Here is a 21,963-nt window from a genome sequence, read left to right as displayed (position 1 = left end):
ACACTTAAGCTAGGGGCACAACCCGCCGTACTTGCAAGTGCGTGCTGTCTACGTGCCAAAACGTGGGCAATCTTCTTGGATCCGTAAGTGGTAAGTACCGCCTCCGTACGAACACGTAGGGAATCCGACGGATTTTGGATTTTGCAGACACGCAAAACTTTGTGTGCCTGCTCTTGCCAGTCGTTCCCCACGTTTTCAGAAAGACGTGGCGGGCGTGGCCTCTCAAAAAAACGTACGGACAAATTGCACGTGCGGCGGGTTGTGCCCCTAGCTTAACTAGTCACATTTTCAAAGTAAGGCCGGTCTATTTGCAAAAGCGAAAGATAAAAGTGTATATTGAAAAATGATGACAATTTTGTAACCTTTTGTGTGTGTCACCTCCAAGAGGATGAACTGAACTGAACTGAACTTGTGTGTTTTGTTCTCTTTTATAATTATATATATCATACTTTCCATTAGCGCAAACTGCCCTGTGAGGGAGGAGGAGCCGCTCTAGTACGTTGCTGTCTGTTAGTCTCTGACTAAAGCTAAGGGCACAACCCGCCGTACGTGCAATTTGTCCGTACGTTTTTGTTTTTTTTGGAGGCCACGTCCGCCACGTTTTTCTGAAATCGTTCAGGCTGTACAGGGCAGGCGCGTCGCCCGCACTGGCACGTACGGGGGGCGAACGGCATACAAAGTTTTGCCTGCACGGAAAGTTCTACGGCGTGTTTGCGTGCTCCCAAATCCGTCGGATTCCCTAGAAGTTCGATAGGAGGCGCTACGTACCACTTAAGGACCCCCAAAGATTGCCCACGTTTTGGCACGTAGTCAGCACGTATTAGCACGGACGGCGGGTGTAGGTGCTGCTCCATGTAATCTGTCCCCTGAATGATGGTGCGCCTCCACTATAAACCACTAATACCGTATTAAAGCCAGAAGCAATTTAGCTGCTAACAATAAGCTATCAGATATAAAATATATAAACATTGAATGGAATCGATCAGATAAATGTAATATGCTATGTAATATATACAATATGTTCTGTTTGTACAATTTTTCAACTTTTATCTCGACTCATGTACAAAAGGAACAATATGTCTGTTTCAAAAAGTGCATCCTATACATGCATGTTAATTTTTTTTGCCCGTACATCTGTAACAGATGCTCAGGGGTGGCACCCATCTCCATTTCTATAGCCCTTGGGCCACACATTTGTGCAAACAACTACATATACAGCAGCACTTATAGTGCTTAGCAGAGAAATCAGCATGTAATATTTTAAAAGTCTATGGTATGACTCGGCCGGGGATGGAAGCTCGTGGGACCTACCGAATCCGGTTCCGTCCACGGCGGTTTTGACCACGGGTCTCATCACGGGTCTCACCACTCCGTCTCTTCCGCAGGCTCTGGGGGTCAGGATGCTCATGAATGACGTGATTTTTTTTTAATTAAAGAAAAAGTTAAAGTTACATCTGTAACAGGCGCTTAGGGGTGGCGCCCATCTCCATTTCTGTAGCCCTTTGAATATTTCTTTGTACATAAGCCAATTTACATATCCCTACCGGTTTTCTCAAAAGAAATCGAATTATTTCTAAAACAAGCAATTGGTACAAACCGTACCTCCTGTGCATTATCCTGCAATCAATATGTATCCCATTCATAATGAATTACTTGGGTAAAATAAGGTACTGTTTAGTCTTATAAAATGATATTCAACTTCTTTGGTAACTGTTATTGTTTGACATAAGTCTTGGTGTTAAGTACTGTTCAATAATGTATAATAAATTGTACTGGTTACAATCGTTATGCGATAAAAGTTGAATGTACCAATCATTATTGACATAGAAAGGCGAAGGTTAGGAGTTATTCCGAAGTATCCCGTAGTAACTTTCTTGGACACATGATCACAAAACATTTCCTAGCGGATGTACTAGTATACGCATACTAGTCTCAGGTCACATAGGTTTATATTGTGGGATGGTTATCATAGACCACTGTAGTCTGTGCTTGGATTAGGCGTCAGAAAAGATGAAAAGTATATTTACTATTATATGAGTGACTGAGTCATTAAAAACGTGGGACTTTTCATCAGCCACTGCCTCCAAAGAAGAAGTCAAACCTCCCAGTAAACACTGTAGATAGATAGCTGTATAGAATAGACACTTCTTACTTTTACTGCCTGTACCCGTGCAATTAGCCTTCGGGCATGAATTTGCAAATGAATAAATAAATAAAAATTAAATTAGGCTATTCACATGACTAGTCAAGACAACACACTGGAAATGATGCCGATTCACAAGACGTTTAACACATGCCGTCTGATATTAACCATAGAATTTGGTAATCAGCGCTGTATTGTTATGAATGTTATATAAGCTATAGCTAGCCACGGCGAGCCTGGCCTGTGAGGTATTCATACATCATACATCAGTCCATCATACGAAGATACCAGCTGACTTCTGCGAATGCCTATTTCCTGTCTTTTTAAAAGTGACTTGCTATAGAGACTAACACGCTTGCTCAGCAAAGTATGAGAAGAAACATATTTTATGTATATAAATTTACTTCAAAAATGATCGTGTTTTAGACACAAGCTAAATGGTAGATAGACTTTGGTTACCGGAGTAGAAAAAAGCGCCCCTTGAGACATCTATATCTTCGGAGCAAACTCTACGGAAGCGACGCGTACGCAGAGGAAACCGAGTACACTTTTTTTCAAAGATATCAGGAAGCCAATACATATGTACCACAAACTAACAAACTTTATTGCAACTGCATGATTTACAGATAGCTACAGCACATATCAACCGAAAATTTACAAATAGTAGCTACGCTGATCAACTACTCTTTAGACGATGCGCACTTACCTATGTCAAGAGCAATAAATTTATCTCCATACTTTAGAAACATACGCTAATCATCAAGATTCCCAATATGTCTAGTGTTGGTACCAGGAACAGTCGGGTCACTGGTTTTTGTCAGGTGCATTGGCCTGCGTATTTCCTGTATACTAGGACCATTTTCAATTAAGGGCCCGCAACCAACTTGAAACATAGCAAGCAAGGCTACATATGTACAGTTTTGGGTACAAACAAGTCAAACCTGTCAGCAAGTTCACACTATATCAGACTGAAAGGGAAACGCGTCATTTCTGTCTTCTATGGATCGCTTTTTGTGTACAAACACGATTTTCTCCAAAACAACACCATTACTTTGCAATTTACATGTTTTTTTTTATTTATTTTTTCATTGTTTCATTGTTCTACAAACAAAAATGGCACAAAAAAAACACTAACTGACTTACGTTTGCCGAAAAGTGGCAAAAATCACGAGCTGGTGTACGTTTGCCGAAGCCTAAAATATCAGATATCTTTATTGCGCTAGAACTATATGACAGGTAATATTGCATACAGATAAGAATACATATCTCAAACACAAAACAATTATTCTGCAGTTTAAATGTCAGAAACAATGGTTATTTTTAATAATGTAGTTACAACTCTGCAAATTCAAGCCTTCAGAAACAAGCACTTTTAGATCCAAAAGTTTTGTCATGAGGGCATCATAAGTATCACTCGTACCCGAGCATTGCAGCACTATTTTAAGAAAGTAAACGTATTGCAGTTCCGGTCTGTATTTGTCATGAATGTGAAGCAGTCTTTTGTCTTACACTATAGATATTAAGTGAATGAATAAGTTAAAAGGATAAAATTGTTACGAACAAGCATACCTCTGTCCTGGCGGGTGGGCGATGATACGCTGCACTGGCCAATCTCCTCCGAATTGCAATTAAAGCTTTCTTATTACAAAACAACGTTTGAATTCGTACGCATATACGAGGGGTGATCAATATGTTCTCGACCTAACCCAGACATAATAAGCACAACTCAAATTTTGAGGCACAACTTTATAGTATGAAGTCTTTTATCAATATCCTCCAAATTACAAATCATTGGAGACATCACTTTCCAGGCATTCGTTTTATGCAAATTAGAAGGTAAGTGGCGAGAAAAAGAAGGGTGAAGTGTGATCAGATAATTTGACCCGCACACCTCAGGTTTCAGATCAATTGTCCACTTTTTTTTCGTTATCCCTTACCTAACGTTACTGGGTGTCGCCTGCAACGTAATGATCACAATAATTTGAATTTTGGTACACATTTATATAAGATTTTATACAAGTACGTGGGATTATCAATAAGTCCTCGGTTTTGCGGAGAAATAATAAGCACATTTCGAAGCATAGATGTCAAGTATAACGTCTTATATAAATCTGTACCAAAATTCAAATTATTGTGATCATTACTTTGCAGGCGACACCCAGTAATGTTAGGTAAGGGAGAAGGACAAAAACGTGGACAATTGACCTGACCTGATGTGGCGGGTCATCTTGCGCTGCTGGAAGTCAGACACCCAAATTTTTTTGCTTGAAATAGGAGGAGAATCATTATCAAACATTTTGACAATGTCTTTTGTTAATTTACGGCATGGGGAACTCGACCCACACATGTCTGATCACAATTCACACCACTTTTTTCTCGCCACTTACCTTCTAATTTGCATAAAACGAATGCCTGGAAAGTAATGACTCCAATGATTTGTAATTTGGAGGATATTGATAAAAGGCTTCATACTATAAAGTTGCGCCTCAAAATTTGAGTTGTGCTTATTATTTCTGAGTTAGGCCGAGAACTTATTGATCACCCCTCGTACTTGCATAATCACAGTTGTTCTTGGGTTGTTCTGTTCCTAACTTGTATCGTACAGACTTGTTTCGTTTAGTCTGTTCTAATGCAGCGAATTGATTTTTTAGTTCTTGTCCTTTTTCTCGGTGTCTCGTCTTCGTTACACGGGCTTGTACCTTCCTGCCTTGCCGTGACCGAACGCGTGGATGGGTGTCGACTGTCTTGAATAGGACTGTCCATCGTATGCCCTACTGTTGCCTCGCTGGACTCGGTGATATGATGTAGGGACGTCTGCTGGTTACACTTCCAAGTTTAGTTGTCCGGGAAGAGTTTCCGTGATGTCCTGTCCGGAAAGTGCTGTAGGTTCAGCATGTACATCTGCCCGCACTGTGAGCTTGAGTGGTCGCTTTAAAGCGGCCTCATAGGCGCGGTATTCTATGGAAGGCACTGATCCCGGGCTCACGTCTCCCCGCGTTGTCTGCCTTGGTGCTTGGTCGAAAGGTAGGTCCTCCGCCTCCACCTGCCCGGGAGCGGTGATAGCGGCCATCTCCATGTCCCCCGGCCGCCCTGCCGGTACCGCAGGTGGGGTGGTGGTTGGCAATCCACACAGCTCCTTAATGGCTCGACGAAACTCTGGGAGCCGAAAGCTGTAGATGATGGGGTTGGCCATGGATGACAACGTCAGGAACAGGATGTTGGCTACGTGATTAGCGATAATCAGGCCATGGTTTTCCATCTGTTCTTTACTGATTAAAGCTCGTCCCATGGCCACGAGCAAAATCATTGTGGATACGAATACAGTCCAGACAATTGCATGCGGCACCATCGTTTTGAATGCCTTGGTCTGGAAGATCCATAAGTCGCGGTTCTCGTCTCTTTCCTGTTGTCTCCTGGCTTCCCTGAAGACGCGGTAGTAGAGAATCGGAGTGAAGAGAGCGACGAGGAACAGCGCGAGCATGTTCAGGTTTCTGAAAATGGCAGCGGAGGAGACACTGTTCGCAGCTTCAATCTCACACGGCAGGCCGTATTTTGGCAGTCCACTGAAAGCCACGGGCCCCAGTCCGAAGAACAAGGAGAAGGCCCTGATCGTTACGGTCCACACAGCCACGCGTTTTGTGGTGATTTTGTCATGGTAGTGTAGGGGATCGCACACAAAGTAATACAGATCTATGGCCATCATAAGGTACGTACCAAACATAGATAGTAGGCACACGGGGCCTACCACTGCTTTTGCCGAGCACCATAGGTGATCACCGCTGGCATCTTGCCGGAAAAGTGCGTAGATACGGATGGGAATCAAGCAACTTGTGAAGATGATATCGTCTATTGCTAGATTACAACGAAGGTAGTTGCTCGGCCTTTGCAGGTGCTGTTTCTTCCAAACCAAGAAAAGGAGCAGCAATCCGCATCCTACCGACAGCACCCAGCTAATGGCGAGGTACGTGGTCTGTAGATCGCGAAATGTAGAGCCGATCGCGAGGGATAGAATACCACGGTTGTTATTATCTTCTTCTGACGGATCGTCCGTTTCTTTTTCCATATTGATAAGCCACGCAAATCGTCCACGCAAATCTTAGCCAGGAAAAGTGCACTGCTTCCAGCTAAGCTCAACTGAAAACTCAGGGCAGCAGTGTACAAAGCGGCAATTACTTCGTGTCCTTGAGTCAGCCAATGGTCTTACTGGCTGAAACGTGATATGTTAATGCTAAAAAAATGTTGCTGGCAGCACCGTTTGTGCATGAAGGTGTCCTCAGCGAATGTTATTAACGTTTCTAAAACCGTTGTGGTTAGCAACCGTTGTTTCTGACTCTCTCGATGTCCATCATCCGGTGATATGACATGAATATGATGTGAATTCTTATCGTCTGATAAATAGGAAGAATTTTCTAATAACCACTACATTCCTACTCTAATAGTGTTTTTCCATCAAGGATAGGCTGAGTAACGTTAACAATTATCAAAATATTCTTGTCATTTACGACTGACGTGAAGCCTAGAATGTGTCCCACAATGAAGGACATTAGAGAAGTTTCAGTATAAAAGTTTGCAGCAACAGCGGTTATCACATAGTTCTTGTAATCAGCATAAACGTTTTTTCAAGCAACAGAAGTTATTACATAGTTCTTGCAATTATTAGATGTCAATATTTTAACTTAATTCAGTTTCTATGGCACCCATGGACGTATGTAGGGCCGCACCACAGGGGAGTTGACCGGATCCCCAAGCCACGAGGAGCTTGTATGTAAAGGTAGACTCCCACTGCACTTGGGGCACCGGTGCGGCACTGCGGGTTTCGTTCACTGCGGCACTGTTTTGTTATTTTCGCGTTCTTTAATGATTTAGATGTAGCGTAATACGTAAAAGTATGACTTAGAAGACAGCAAAATACACAAAACAGAAGAAAATCCGTTCTTTACCTCTAAAACTTGTTGAGTCATCGACGAACCCCGTAGTGCCGCACCTGTGCCCCAAGTGCAGTGAGAGTCCACCTTAACGAAGCGTCATATGCTGGAGGCCAATAGCTTCATCAATCATTAAATGATACTTTTCACAAGACTAACAATCAGGCAAGGTCGACATGAAATGATGCTCGAAATGATGCCAATTCACAATTGGTAATCAGCCTTTTGTACCTAAAGCTTTCGATGTGTATAACAATATAACATAACAAGCTACTTACATAAGCTACTTATTACGCTGAAAAGGTAGTCCGAGATAGGCTGTTACAAGGACGCTGTCTAGTCTCATGTTCAAAGTGGGGCCGTGATATTTGCGAAATCGAAAAATAAAAGTGTATATTGAAAAATGATGCCAATTTTGTAATGTTTTGCGTGTGTGTTTCTTCTCTTTTCTGTATACCATACTTTCCGTTACCGCAAACATTGCGAGGAAACCGCTCTAGTACGTTGCTGTCTGTTAGTCACAGTGTCGGTGTCGCTCCATGTGATCTGTCCCCTGAATGATGGTGTGCCTCCATCATAAACCACTGATACCGCTTTAAAGCTAGAAGCAATTCAGCTGCTGACATCAGCTATCAGATATGAAATAATCCTTGAATAAAATTGATTACATAAATGGAATATACATGTATATACATACAATGTGCTAGATTGTTCTATCTGTACACATTCTGAGCTTCCAACTATCAACTTTTATCTCGCCTTATGTACAAAAGGGACGATACACAACCATAGTCACTCCTTACTGTACAACAAACTTGTTTGAAAAATTGCATCCTATAGGACCTATACATACAAGTTAAAAACATCCCAATTGAACAAACGGTTTAACTGTCTGCGCCTGATAAGGGTTCTTCACGACAAGCAACTGGAGGGAGGCTTGTTAACTCTTTATCTTGGTGGAACTGTCTATTTTGAAGTGCACTTGTGGAGACGCGTCCTTGTTGCTGATCAGGCTGGTGTAGCACGTCTCGGCGGTGGGTCTCTTACTCGGGTCCGCGTCCCAACACTGGACCATCAGATCCTTCCAGTAGTACACCGGCTCGCTGTCCCTGTGGAACTTAGGTCTCATGTTGTTCAAGACGACCGACATGATGAACTGCTCGTTGGTGAGCTCCGCCGCGTCGTACTTGAAGACCTGCTCTCCGTACCACATCTCCCACAGGAGGTGGCCGAACCCGAACATGTCAACCTTGGTGCTGTACTTCTCCTGCCGCAAAACCTGCATCGTCGTAAATCAGATTGTAAGTTGAAATTGCCATGCTGAATGAAAGTATCATAACGGGAATATAGAGTAAAAGTTATTGCTATAATTTCTACATTATTTTGTCATCGAATGGCAAGAAATAATTAAGACTACTGCTTGAAGCACTTGATGGATTAGATTCCGTCTAAAATTCAAGAAGATGCTAAGCAGCTAGCCTCCTTGGAAAGCTCTGCAATAGTGCAAAATGGACCTTAATTTCTTCTGACGATATGTGGTTTCATTTGAGATTCTCGTAAATGCATTCCAAGGAGGCTACTATAAAGCCGTAAAGACAAATCATACTTATCGCGACAATACATTGATAATCAGATAAAGTTGAGATGGATTACAGTAAAAGCATTATGGATTTCCCCCTATCTCAAAACTTCAGAAAGACTTGAAGACGATACCTCAGGAGCAGCATATAAGATGGTTCCACAAAGGGTGCCGGTAACTTTCTCCACTGCCTTCGTCAAACCTACGTCACACAGTTTCACTACGTCATCTGACGTCACCTGAAGAGTGCAGACAGAACCCTTTAGGTTAGGGTTATGTTCTTGTTTTAATGACCTTAAAATATCAGAATATTTCAGCGTTGATTTTTCATAAAACAGTGAAATACTGTAACAATAGATCGTATAATTACCAGCACATTTTCTAGCTTCAGGTCCCTGTGCACGTAGCCGCACTCGTGAATGTACCGGAGTCCGTCCGCCAGCTGGGCGGCCATCTTGGAAGCATAGTTCAGAGCTGTACCCTGTTCGGCAGAATACCTGCACGGGAGTAGATATGAAACGTTACAATGATTGTTTCTAGTCCACGAATCAATCTAAAGAAAAGAGCACGATGAAATTGAAATAAAGTAGGTTCGTTTTTGTTTATTTGCTTCTTTTGAATAACAGGTAAACCACCTTAAGGCACAACACACCACTATGACAAAGGCCCACTTTAACATGCAGTACAAAAACGCATCGCTAAACCGATCGCCAATCGCTAAAACGTCTTTTTGAAAACGCATTCCCCTTACCTGGGGCTAAAAAATGTTTTTGGACTCCCACTCTGGTGTGTGCTCTTTTATCTATTCATACAGTCATGTAATCTTCAACCGTTGTGGAAAACGTACTGTAAAACGTCATTATCCTCTGTACATGGACGTTCTGAGAAAAAATTCATTTACAGTGGGAAATTGTGAATTGTCTATACCTTTTCTGCTTGCCCGGACAGTTGTGCGGGTGCCTGAAGAAGACCTCTCGTAGAGTGGACCTGCACAGCTCCAGCACCATGATGAACCGAGCTGAACCATTCGTTATCTGCAGGGCGCAGCCGAGGAACTCCACGATGTTTTTGTGCTTCAACTTCCTGTTATAAGATGTACACATAACAACAACATTTTTCGTGGCAGATTGTGTTGGATATAGACACATATTTCATATAGATTACTAGAACAAATAGTATTGTCTTCAATACATTTATACTCTGTGTCTTTGGCTCATTGAGAACAGAGATTTTCGGTCTGTATCTTTGTTTGTCTTGGTGTGTGTTCAGGTTTGCTCCCACTGGCCAGGGTCCAAGTTTGTTCCCGGGTCGATTTACATGTAAACAGATACTGGCAGGATACTAAAGGTCGAGCAGGCCTGCGTTCCAATTTCTTCCGCAGGCTGACAGAAAGTGAATGTTAGCACATACAAAAGTCAGCGACCATAGGCGAGCATGCTTCAAATGAAACTGCTGCGTTTTTCAGGAAATCTAAAACTCTAATCACGCGAAAATGTGGAAAATTTTTTTCGGCTGAATTGATCATCTAAAATAAAATAAAAATACCTCATTATCTCTTCCTCTTGCAGCACCTCCAGCGTGTTATCGTCCGTGAGTGGACACCTGGTCACCTTCAGCGCCACGGGCCTGCCGTGAAGTCTGGCGGAGTACACATCGGCGAAGCTGCCGCTGGCGATGGGGCGGGTCCGGTCCCAGTCCTGCAACTCTCGGACCTGCACATCGTACGTCTTCATGTTCACAGCCCGGAAATACTCGAGCTGACCCAGAAGGAGTTCTCCTCTTTTAGGATGATCAATGGAAAAAGAATCGACGTTAAAGAAAATACACCTGGGAGAAGTCTGTCATACATAATATACGCTGCAATAAATCATGTTGTATGGTGCAGTATTACACTCCGTGACCGTATACCAAATGATGAAATCAGAGCTAGACTTGGAATGGAACGCTCCATCGTCGATGTCATCAGGTTTAGAAGACTAACGTGGTTTGGACATGTAGTAAGGAGACAACCGTATAGTATAAAGCATACTACAAGGAGTTTCAAAATGCAATGCTACAGGGGAGACATCCAAATCACTGGAAGGATCAAATCACAAAAAAATTAAAACATATACCTAGAAATATACACATATAATGATCATGAATGTTGTTTTGACAATTTGTGTATTTTGACGTCTTTTATATCTTTCTTTTCGCTCCCGAAAGTTGCCGGGCCGGGCCCCGGTTTGATAATGTGACCTAGGCCTTAGGTGTGAACATTGCCAATACCTTACCTGGTATTGATGGGTCGGTACATGCGGATGAGCTGACTGCCCTCCCTCGTTTCTGTCCTCAAGTTCTCGATCAGTTTCTTGTCGGCATTGATCAATTTCGGAATTGCGTCCTGAAAAAAGCACGATTTTATTTATTTTTGTTTCCATGGCCACCAACAAGCTAGACAGACTATCTCGCACCCGTACCCATTTCAAATTGTTACAATCGTACTCTATGTAATGTTACTTAGTATCAATTGGGTTGGATCCATAGCAAAATAAAATCTTTGTCGAACAGCAGGATCTAGATCGGCCGAGGAGAAATACACCCGATGTTCTCTCAATATCTAGATGTTGGTCGATGCTCGCAGGTCCCTGTGCCTAGTCCAATGCCACGGGGTAGTTTCTGAGGGGAAAATACTTTATTGTCCTTGGCGACGTCTTTCGTTTTGCTGTTTTTTTTAAAACCATTCCTCGACAAAAGATTCTAAAACATTGCATTACTTACCTTGAGCTGGTCCAGGTAGTGGTGCAGGTTTGACAGCTGTCCGACTACAATGTCCTGGATGTACTTGGTGTTTACATGGTTCAGGTACATCATGGTACATTCCTTCATGTGCGCCACGCGAGCAGCTCGGTACCTAGTCCGGGAAATACGTGTAACTGTTAGCCTTCAAATTTTAGAAAGTTCAAACAGAAAGAGAAGTTTATTTGTTGAAAACAATGAACCTTGAACCTTGAACGTGGACATCTTCAGAGATGCCTTCACGGGTCGCAATGGATCCTTGAAAATAATCCCTGAGAGATATAAGTTAAAAAGTCTTGTTAATCTTAATAGAAATTTCTGAGCATGTAACATTACAATTCCTTCACTGTTTGCAATTCAAACATCAATCGTGCAAGAAAATCTTTAATTCATTTTCAAAAACTTACTTGCTCAGTTCCGTCCATTCCTTGATCTTTGACTGGGCGGCCATACTCCCCAAAATCGGAAGGGCGATCACTCCTGATGATAAAGAACACAAAATGTGTTATTGAATAGCATTAATTAATTGAGTGCAAATGAGTACCTACCTAGCTTTGGTTTGGAACATCTCTTGGATAGGACATTAAGTGGAAAAGTGATATAAGCAGAGCCACAACTCTAGCACGTTAAAGAACCTGCCACACTGATCGAAACGAGGTGTCGTTCACAGTATGAGTGGACCAACACAGTCTAGTTGGCACACTAGGTATCTCTAGGCGCTTGTCCCCCTTTTAACAAGTACAAGAAAAAAAAATCAAGAAGAAGAACGGCTATTAAGGTTTCTTTTCTCATCAACAAATATACCTGTAATGTACAACATGTTTCAATCGATTGGGCCATCCTGTACTTAGCTTACCAGCAACTATGGCGAGAGGAATCCAGACCGGCGCCGTTAGCCCGATGATGGCCATCTCTTTGGCGCTGAACTGCGCCTGGTTCTGGACGACACTCATCTCCGTGCCGGCAAGGCCTACGTTGATGTCCTCTATGTTTGACAGCTGTGGAAGGGAAACAAATTAAGCAACTGGATAAATCCTTAAAAACACTAAAGTGGTTCAGGTAGAATCCACTGTCTTTCATCATCTTTCACCACTACATTTCGCATTCTTACTCAATATTGTAACGTTACTTGAATATTCAACCTTCAGCTATGAGAAATAAAAAAAAAAGCCATTAGTTTTTCGTATCTCCGTTGCAGAGGTAACGCCGTCTTAAAATCATTGTTTCGCAATAATTGTTTCGACATATTTACTGTTCCATTCCATGAGGTCAAGCCAGACCATTAAAAAAAGACCAAGAAGAATTAGAGGTATATGTGAGGTATATATAGTCTTTGCGTGTTAAATCAAAACTGTGTCGCTATCTTCGTTCGCGTTAGGTTAGGTTACGTTACCTCTCCAGATAGCAGGAACGTCTTCTCGATCTCCATGAACTCGTCGTCCAGGATGTGGAACTCCTTCTTGAAGAGTTCGGTGATCTTCTCCTGCGCCATCTTCACCAGCATGTGCTCTCGTTCCCAGGCCTCGACGGTGTCTGCCAGGCGCTTCTGGATGAGCTTCTGCGTCTCGTGCTCCAGCGACTCCAGATCGTGCGCTTCCGGCGTCTCCTCCTCCGTCCAGTGGCACAGCGTTTCTCTATAACAAGAGGTGGATTAAAGTAATGAACATAAGCTGGTTCGCTATTTATGCACAGCGAAATGTATCGTGGGCAGTATGTCAAAGGTTAGTCCATACCATGCGCAGTACAATCGACGAACTGACTTATTAAGTGATGCAAGTAAAACTTTAACACTCAATTTACAATGCTGAATATGGCTGTCATAAAGAAATCAAAATACAGCACAAGTACATAGTTGATGGTTTTTAATTGATTTGATTCGTTAAACACTTTCGAATGCTCAAAATGCGTTTCTTTGACCGGTAAAGGCGTTTAAGCGCACCACACCAGTTTTGTGCATTGGACACGGGTTCCCAGGCTTTATGTTTTATGTAACCAAGAGGACGCTCCTAACCAAAGCTCCGTACTCGCCATCAGTCAAATAGTTGTAATTTTCATTCCAGAGGGCACAGCTGATAGGGATTTGAATCCGAAACCTTCAGATCCTAGTAAGTAGACATCCCGAACAACTAGACCAATTAAGTTGCCATCTACTGACCTGACAGAGGGACTTGTCATGTAACTGTGAAGCTTGTCCACGATGACTTGGGTTCTTCTGTTCACCTCTTCCTCCAAGGAGTCCAGAATCTGCTTCGAGTGTTTCTCGAACTTCTGAAGCCGCCTGGAGAAAAAATTGATCAATTATATCATTTAGTCAGTTCAGCAGATTTTGACCTGTATTTCCTGACGAGGTTTTTTTGTGGTTGTGGTTGTTTGTATTCTATGTATTCATATATGTGAAACTAACGTTAAGTTCAACTAAAATAAACACTGCTTTCTGTTATCCCATCTACACGTATATCCCGGGTATTTTTTGTTGTAAATACATGCTGTACCTTGAGATAGTTCGAGAGCGCTCCTCCTTCTGCTGAGTCGTGGCCCTGGCGAGATCCAGTCGGGCACGCACGAAGAATAGGATTCTCTTCAGCAGGTACTCCAGCCAGCTGGGGATACACAAATGGCGTATATGGTATTATTTTCCCTTTTTCTGACATCGCCGAAAGCCATATTTAAAGCTTAGCACCAAGAGAATGCCGATGTCTTCTACCGCAAACTTTTGCAAGGGATATTATAGTGAAAAGTGAAATTGATTTCGAACCAGTCACTCAAGAGTTCATCTTCCTTAAGAGAGAATACGTGACATAATATACAAAACTTATAGGTTGATTGTAATTAAAAGTTCCGTACACCTCTTTTTGGCAAGCAGAATGAGCAGCATACCACGATTTAACGTTCCGTCCGAAGGACTGCGACCCTTTCCAGTAGCGTGCATGTCGGGTGAGGGACATTGGTTTTCGAACTCCCAACCGGTCTCGGTACAGAGGCAAGAAGCATTGACTACGCACGCTACTTTAGCAAGTAATGTGATAGTACACATGTTGACGTAACTTCTTACCTGTAGTGCGCCAGCAGTCGTGACTTGAGCCCCTCCGGTACCAATCGGTGAAACCCGTCCAACAGTCGCCGGAAATCCTCGGTGGGTCCCGCCCCTGCCTTCAGCATTCTGGCCGCCTAATGTCAAAGTAGTAACCGTTAATACCATAGTGAAACATTCTGCCACTGTTCTCAAGCCACATGACAATACAAATTTTATAATAAGATAGTTTCTTCTTTATGCATTCGTCACATTTTCTACCCAGGGCCCGGTCGGGCTGTTCGCGAAAACGAAACATTAAATATAAATATGCGAATGAATGTGCACAAGGCATGATGTTGAATTTTGCTTGGTCAGTTTTGTGTTTTTGTTGTCTTTTATATCGTACTTTTCGTTCCCCCAAACTACCCGACCCGGCTCCTTTGTGCAAATGTGATGTTAGCATTAACAATTTTTACAAGTTCTAGTGACATTTATTTCAGTTAACCTAAGAAAATACGAGTTCGAAGATCTCACTCTTCCGTCAGTTTCTCGTATGTTATTTACAACAGAGAGACCATCTGTATCGTCTCTGTCAGCAGGGCTAGCCCTTTGTGATAGCCACGGGCTAGTTGTACAGCCCTGGCTGTGTGTATCAAACAAACCAATGAATAAAAGATAAAACTACTCGGTGTAAATCCCGTCAGTGTCTCACCTGGATGGTAGATAAGTAGAACACCTGCGACTCGGGGTCCAGTCCTTTCCAACAGTTCCTCAGCTTCTCCACCATCTTCTCCTTCACTTCCTCCTCCTCCTTCTTCGGGACTTGGTCCCACTTGTTGAAGATGAAGATGGACGACTTCGGGTGAAACGCCTGCAGCTCTTTTGTAGACTTCTTTTCGATGAGGGTCCTCAAGAGTTTTTGGAGCTAAAGGAGAAATACTGTTTATCAATATCTTACGTACTATCAATAGTTTAAATCATCACTATTGCAGACAGGTACTCAATTCTTCAAAAGAAATTAAGCTTATCAGGTCAGTAAGACGATGGCTAGGCTTAAATGAAGTGTAGGCATGCAGGTATTGTTTGTGAGTCTCTACATAGTCAGTATAACGACTGTGACACATGAGGTTCGAGTTGGCAGGTACGCGCCGCGGCAGCAGCTGGTTATATTACGCTGACCACTGTACATCTAGCCGCAGCCATTGTTTAGAGGTATTGTTTTATGCCAAGCGTCACCATTGAATGAGGATACGAAAGAGGGAAGCAGAGCGCTTAAGAGAAGGAAACGAGAGAAAGTCGCTTAAAGATGACATGAGACAACTCACCCTATCCTCCTGCACTCCTCCTGCGTTGGCGCTGTTGATGACGTAGATAAACGCAAAGGCCTGTGGGATGTACTCCATGACCTGTTGCGTCATCCTCTCGTTCTCCCCGACGCCTGGGCTGTCTACGATGAAGATATCACCCTAGAAACGTGCACCAAGAAGTTTATACATGAATGGACATAGATTTCAGAATGGCGTGAAAGAACTGAACGTCAGCCCGTCAGTGTGGCGTTAGGATATGGAGTAGAGGCACTGTTATGAGGTAGTTAGGGTGAGGGTTACAGTTAGGTTTAGAATCTAGGGCTATGGGTGGAGCTATCATAATAATGGTAAATGGTTAGGGATAGCTGTAGGTGTTGGGGTTAGGGTGGGTTAGTCCCGACTACAAAATAGCATGAAAATTGTGTTTCTCATTTTTCATCGACGTTGTTGGTTTGTGAACACTGTTTATTCATGAAAACGATTGTGTACGTCACCTGCTGGAAAGCCCAGGTTATACTTTTACTTGTACAGGTTATACTTTATACAATTCTTCAACAATGCATCACAAAACGCATGCGCTCTTAAAATCGTTAACAAACGTATACGTGCACAGCCCGCAATATTGTAAAATGTACCTGCAGGATGGGTATGGGCCAGAAAATCTCTATCATCTTGACCTCAGACGGCAGGTCCCTGTCCCCCTTCTGATGCACGTACTGCGCCAGCTGGTCGTGGTACGGCACGTCAGGAGTCAGCTTAAACTCCACCACGTACCTCCCGTCATCGCCAGGCTGCCACCTGCGATAGGACCATTAAGTTGTTTGTGTTGTTTCTACAGAATCTTGCGTAAGCCGACGTTTATGGACCGTCTGTCACCTTTCTTATATTAGGTGGTTTTACTTCGCACTTGGCTTGAGAAATCATCTGGAACTGCAAATCTGGTACTTTGGTATTCTTTCTTGGCGCAACTTATAAAACGGCGTCTGAACTAGACTTCCAGCTACCAATACCATCTTAATCATTCACGATATACATGTACGCTGACAATTGTGATACATGAATGAAATCACTAGCGATCATACTTAGCCTCTTTCGCAGCCTTCTTGTAGCGGCGGCGTTTATTTTCCTTGGGGGGGGGGGGGGACTGATTCGTGACTTTCACCCCCCCCCCTCTAAAAAGCGCCACGCTCCGAGAAGGCTAGGCTTGACCACCGTCCACACAAATAAACTACAGCTGAATCTACCTTTACTCGCACACCTGTGCGGTGAGATGAAGCTCGTACCTGTGCACCACCACCCGTTTGTCCTGTCCGTTCTTGAGCTCGCAGATAACGGAAGTTGAGGACAGGTGAGAGTACGGCAGCACCTCCTCCCCCAGCAGTAGGTTTAACAGACTGCTCTTACCCGCAGACGTCTCACCTAAGGAGGAAACAGGGGAGCTTTTAATTATTGTCAGAGGACATGGTGTATGATTAAGAACTCTGAAGTGGTAATTGAACGAGACATCGCTCCAGACCATTGACAATATTGTTACAAGCCAGGAAAAAAACCGTAACCGTATTCTTCTTTTGCCATACTTAGCTGGAAATAAAGCGTCATGCTTTTCAAAACAGCCTTATTAGTAGTGCAATGCAGCCTCACATGTTTTAGATACATCGGCTCAACCCACTCTCGTCAATAAGCGTGCTGGCTTCTTTTACGTCAGATATATACATGTATACAATGACGAAAAATATCGCAAGCTACTTAATACGAAGAAAATCCCATGACTCCTATATAGATAAGTAGTTATTCTGGATAAAATTCAAACCATGCTGGTTGTGCCTTAGTAACAACCCCTTTAAATTTCCCTACCAGCGACGAGGATGGGACAGTCGCCTTTCGACAGGTTTTCAATCTGCTGCCTCAGCTGGGTCTCGTACCCAGGGATGTTAGCTTCTGCTTCTTCTTTCGTCTGTTCGTCCAGGTTCGCCAGAAAGCTATCAGGGAATGACGAAATTTCACAAAACGTGCTCATAAAAATGAAACTCTCCAAGAAGTACTTTTCCAACAGCCTGTCCAATTAACTTATATTCACTTTTCATAGCTACATGTATTGCATTAGGAGTGACATAAATAATTTATTAGTCGATATTCCAAAGCCTCAGTTAAATCGTTAAATGAAATTTCTGAATGCGTTTGCTTATTTTTCTTTCACACAACGTTAAGCCTAGGGACGTACCGTCATAATATGCTTTATCAGCTGGTCATTTTCAACACATCCCGCCAGGGGGCTCTCTTTAAGAGTAAGTTGCAGCTCACCTTGATAGGTCTTCGCAAGTCTGAATCAGCTCCTCTCGCTTTCTTTTGTCATCTTCTATCAACATCTTCATAACAGACGTGGCCTGGACAAATTCGAAAACAAACCGATAATCATGGTTTCACAAATGGTTTACAAACAACAGACAAGCGACAGGAATACGCAACTTGGGAAAATACCATATATAAAATGTGATGTAGGAGTTAAGCAAGGATCCCGAAGGCAAATTTTTTCTCATGTTTTAATTTCGCCAATTGACATTTCCTTGATTAGTATTTCCTTGGTTTGATATTTTTAGAAAATTCTTTGGTCCTTATCTTTCCTTAAGCCTAACATCTGCTTGCAGAAAAGGGGCGTGAGGCATCGAGGGCCGAAAGGTTGTTTTCCGAGCTTAATTACCGTTTCCTGTTCCTGTAGTTCTGTTTTCATATACTGTGGCTCCCTTGAAACCATTCACTATCAGATACGAATACCGCACTAACTTTATTAGAGACCAGGATAGTCGTAAACAGGTGTCTATACTATAATAGTACTCTCCGAGCAGAGGTTCTGTTTTTTTACGTGCTTTGGGCGTTTTTATCGTGTTTTTTTTCTCAAATTTTGTACCGTTTTCTTTGTCTCCCGGACTGTGGGACCTAAAGCAAACGGCTAAAACACATAAGAAAAATAAACAGCCGGAACCAAACCTCTGCTTGGAGAGTACGCCTAAAGAACGCAGGTTTTTTTCCCGATCTTACCGTTTCCTGTTCCTGTAGTCCTGACTTCGCCGCTTCCTCCTCTCGGCACTTCTGCTTGAGCAGCTCCTTGAGCTCAGGAACGGTGTCCAGCCCGTCATAGTTAATCTCGTACGTCTCCAGTAGCTCTATGACGTTTTCCAAATCATCGTCCTCGATGTTGTCTACGTCCTCCTCCGTCAAGGTGAACTCCTGTCCGGTCGCCATCTTGAGGTCGGCAGGTCAATGACCTTGTCGTAAATTGTTCCTTTTTAACGGTTGTCCTGTGGGATTGGGATGGTGCAGTGTTAGTCTATCAAAGTATTAGGTTAAGCTTACTTAATCGCGTAATTATTTATACTGCACGACGTACGTTGTAATTTATTTGGTAAGGAACAAGACACTTGTACTGGCGGGAAAACAAAACATTTTACTGAGTATGACTAAAAATTTGAGTCAAGTCGTCAGGTCTTATCGATCTGAAATTAAAACAGCATTTTCATTGAAATAACGACCCCTCCAATTCTATTGATTTTTAACTTAAGCTCGGGTGTCATTATGAATTTGTCACAGCGTTCTCAGCCAGTCGCCCATTGTATTCAGTCTTCTATTTGCCGTTACACCCACCCACATGTAGGTGTGCATTGAGTAAAATCGTGCGGCAGGTCGGGTCAAACAGGTCGAGTTACGAACAGCACAGGTTCGAAAGCCGATTGGGCGGAAATATCAACAACAGCGGTAACTGTAAATTCTTGGTGTCAAAACAGGCAAGAGGGAACATTTAATTAAGAACGAGCACGCCGTTCGACAGGTTGACAAAGTAAACAACAGCTACACACTTGATATAAACCTCACGGCGGGTTCATATGTGCAGTTTGTCACAACTGACAGTCAAGAACTCTTGTTTGTTTACAAACTGCTCTGAGGCGTTATTAAGGCCCACTGGGTTCGATAAGGGTAACGCCCACTGAGGGTAACGCCCAAAAGAAAAAGTACAAATATTTTCTGTGGGAGCCTAGATATAGAGTAAAGTATCCACATTTCTCATATCGCTATTGTTAAATACACGACACGACATTACATTAGACCTCGCCTTTTCATCTCCTACCCTTACTCAGCCACAAGTGGTCCGGAAACAGGGCACATGTTATGAAATTGTTACCCACCGGCACGTACCTTATTGCCCCCTACTCCGTCGAAAACACTCGATAGTTCACGCCAACGTTCATCGCATACATGTACCAAGCACTGATCTTTAGACCCTGTCGTGCACCGCGAACTTTGACCGACCAGGTATCTTATTTGTGTGAGAGCCGCACACCGTATGACTATCACGTGGAGCTGACTAAAGCTGACCCGTGTGCACTATGACCTCAACAGCACGCCTGCAACTTACTTCCGGGTTCAGCCGAAAATGAAAATTGTGATCAGACCTGCCTTGAATACAGGATTTTCCGCCTACGGAGGATGGTAGCCAGCTAGGAAGTACCTCTAGTTGACCGGCAGATTTAAGGTACACTTGCAGATACATTTCCCTCTGATTCTATAAACGTACGAGTCGGTCGTGCGGTCGTGGCCAACAATCGCCCACGACGAATTAATAACTAGTCACGACATTTGTTTTTATCGTCCCATCTTTTAGTGCCGTGATGCGAATACATTTGGCTTCAATCGATCTATATTGAAGTAACAGCACTTTTTGAAATGTTTTCCATTTCTATGCATCAGCATAATGAGGAAGTAGGCAGTATCGAGACATTTAAGTAAACAACAGTGTCTTTAGAGAATGAAATACCATATAATTGTCTCCGTCACTGTGAGATCGATAGCAGCATTAACATGGGAAACGTACTTACGTGTGACTTGTAGCTCCGACTGCGTGTGTCGCCTGCTGTAGAGCTCCAAGATCCTACACACAGGATGCCAACCGCTCACTGGAGTCGAAACCAAAACCTGCATTCATTTTCACGTTTCGTTCTCCGATATGTGCCAGACAGATTTAGTACTTGAACGGAAACACGTCCTCTCTCTGTGAGCATCAAACCAACTCGGGAATGTTCCACTTATTCACGGGGACGGTGCCATAAATTGCTTGGCATACTTTGTATTCTCTGCTTATCCGATAGTTGAGACATCACTCTTTGGTGTCGATGTTTGCCTTTAATAACATGATGGAAAGAGAAGACGTAAATGTTGACCTTAACGATGCACCATTAGATTAACTGATTTGAACCAACCGACTGGCTGTATGCAGGGACCGAAACCGAAACCTGTATTTCCAAGTAGATGATGCAACTTCTGACACTCCACTTCCTAGAAATGCTGGCTGAATATCAATTACTTTTATATGTATGGGGGTGAATGAGCTGGTGTGTAATATACAGGGATATCTATGGCATCCGAAGCTCATTTACAGCAATATCCTGAAACGTGTTGAAGTACTTTGAACAATGTAAAGCGGAAGTGTAATAGGATACTTTTTGAAGACAAAGCTTATATCCAAGATTAAGGGTGGTTCACCCTTTACAACCGAATCATCTAAAATAAATAAACGGAATTATGTAGTCAATGTCCTTTTTTAAAATGTTTTTTATGGGTTAATTTAAATTATGTAGTTAGTGTACTTTTTATTTCCTTACTCCAGTATGGCGGAGGCTGGAAACAAGATGACCCTTGGTACTGAGGGTGCTGGGAACGAGGTGACGCTCCCTACTGAGGAGGAAGTGGACGAGATCGACAAACTGGCAAAGGCTGTCAAGGTGATGTGACGTCATTATGTTTACTGAGCTCTGTTCTACTAATTAAACAAAGTAGGATAATAAGGAAAAATCTATATACAATCAGGTGGGGCTAAACGTGTATAAAATATACTCACAATGGTTGTCTTTGAGAAAGGCATGGTCGACCAAGAGGGAAATATTTCAAAAACGATTATTATTATAAATTGTTTTCTTTGGTTTATCAGGAAAAGTAGGAAAATTAAAAGCTCATGTTGTGGCGACAAAATATCTTTGAAGTTGCTGTCTCTTGATGTTCGTTTATAAAACTCTTTGCATGATGTAACAAAGTATATTGTATCGTTGCATCTACAGCTCGCCAAGAAAATGAACCTTTCTCTGAAAGGTTTAAAAGGTCTGAATGACATCAAGCACAGACTGAAGCTACACCTACTGGAAAAGGCGGGAAAATCACGCAAACCTGGCGAG

The 21,963-nt window shown here is 42.8% G+C and overlaps 4 protein-coding genes across 6 annotated transcripts in view; 1 reads left to right on the top strand and 3 right to left on the bottom strand.

The window, feature by feature from the left end:
- LOC118409729 (3-oxoacyl-[acyl-carrier-protein] reductase FabG-like) overlaps window positions 1–21,963 on the top strand; it is an 876,245-nt gene that overhangs the window by 216,770 nt on the left and 637,512 nt on the right. The window lies entirely within an intron of this gene.
- On the bottom strand, window positions 4,965–6,423 carry LOC118409143 (olfactory receptor 1L8-like). The gene has a single exon (XM_035810012.1). The coding sequence runs from the start codon at window positions 6,204–6,206 to the stop codon at window positions 4,965–4,967; it is 1,242 nt and encodes a 413-aa protein (XP_035665905.1). The 5' UTR covers window positions 6,207–6,423.
- On the bottom strand, window positions 7,063–14,039 carry LOC118409700 (tyrosine-protein kinase CSK-like). The gene is made up of 12 exons (XM_035810942.1): window positions 13,918–14,039; window positions 13,581–13,703; window positions 12,819–13,059; window positions 12,282–12,423; window positions 11,833–11,905; window positions 11,408–11,540; window positions 10,921–11,030; window positions 10,193–10,426; window positions 9,575–9,730; window positions 9,018–9,144; window positions 8,782–8,886; window positions 7,063–8,347 (listed from the first exon to the last, which is right to left on the bottom strand). Exons 2-12 carry the CDS (start codon window positions 13,598–13,600, stop codon window positions 8,009–8,011), a joined length of 1,680 nt encoding a protein of 559 aa, XP_035666835.1. The 5' UTR covers window positions 13,601–13,703; window positions 13,918–14,039; the 3' UTR covers window positions 7,063–8,008.
- On the bottom strand, window positions 14,459–20,807 carry LOC118409721 (bacterial dynamin-like protein). 3 transcript variants are annotated; one of them, XM_035810991.1, is made up of 9 exons: window positions 20,614–20,807; window positions 18,782–19,041; window positions 18,047–18,129; window positions 17,600–17,724; window positions 17,029–17,164; window positions 16,381–16,543; window positions 15,764–15,904; window positions 15,151–15,363; window positions 14,459–14,593 (listed from the first exon to the last, which is right to left on the bottom strand). In XM_035810991.1, exons 2-9 carry the CDS (start codon window positions 18,983–18,985, stop codon window positions 14,474–14,476), a joined length of 1,185 nt encoding a protein of 394 aa, XP_035666884.1. In that variant the 5' UTR covers window positions 18,986–19,041; window positions 20,614–20,807; the 3' UTR covers window positions 14,459–14,473. The 3 variants fall into 3 exon arrangements, with proteins under 3 accessions (XP_035666884.1, XP_035666885.1, XP_035666883.1); XM_035810992.1 differs by lacking the exon at window positions 20,614–20,807 and adding an exon at window positions 19,924–20,269; XM_035810990.1 differs by lacking the exon at window positions 20,614–20,807 and adding an exon at window positions 19,934–20,269.

Source organism: Branchiostoma floridae, chromosome 2 (genome assembly GCF_000003815.2).
Source record: "Branchiostoma floridae strain S238N-H82 chromosome 2, Bfl_VNyyK, whole genome shotgun sequence".
In the NCBI taxonomy this organism is placed as follows: domain Eukaryota; kingdom Metazoa; phylum Chordata; class Leptocardii; order Amphioxiformes; family Branchiostomatidae; genus Branchiostoma; species Branchiostoma floridae.
This window is presented reverse-complemented; position numbering and strand designations above follow the sequence as displayed.

Bases quoted from the DNA above. Each gene is read 5' to 3' on its own strand.
- LOC118409721 (XM_035810991.1), bottom strand. From the start codon at position 18,985: ATGGCGACCGGACAGGAGTTCACCTTGACGGAGGAGGACGTAGACAAC. The intron at 15,364-15,763 runs GTGAGTTGTCTC...TTTCTCCTTTAG, and splicing joins GAGGAGTGCAGGAGGATAGG to CTCCAAAAACTCTTGAGGAC. The intron at 14,594-15,150 runs GTGAGACACTGA...CTTTGACATTAG, and splicing joins TCTACTTATCTACCATCCAG to GCGGCCAGAATGCTGAAGGC.
- LOC118409143 (XM_035810012.1), bottom strand. From the start codon at position 6,206: ATGGAAAAAGAAACGGACGATCCGTCAGAAGAAGATAATAACAACCGT.
- LOC118409700 (XM_035810942.1), bottom strand. From the start codon at position 13,600: ATGACAAGTCCCTCTGTCAG. The intron at 12,424-12,818 runs GTAACGTAACCT...TCCCTTCCACAG, and splicing joins CGTTCCTGCTATCTGGAGAG to CTGTCAAACATAGAGGACAT. The intron at 11,541-11,832 runs GTAAGTTTTTGA...TTCCCGGACTAG, and splicing joins GAATGGACGGAACTGAGCAA to GTACCGAGCTGCTCGCGTGG.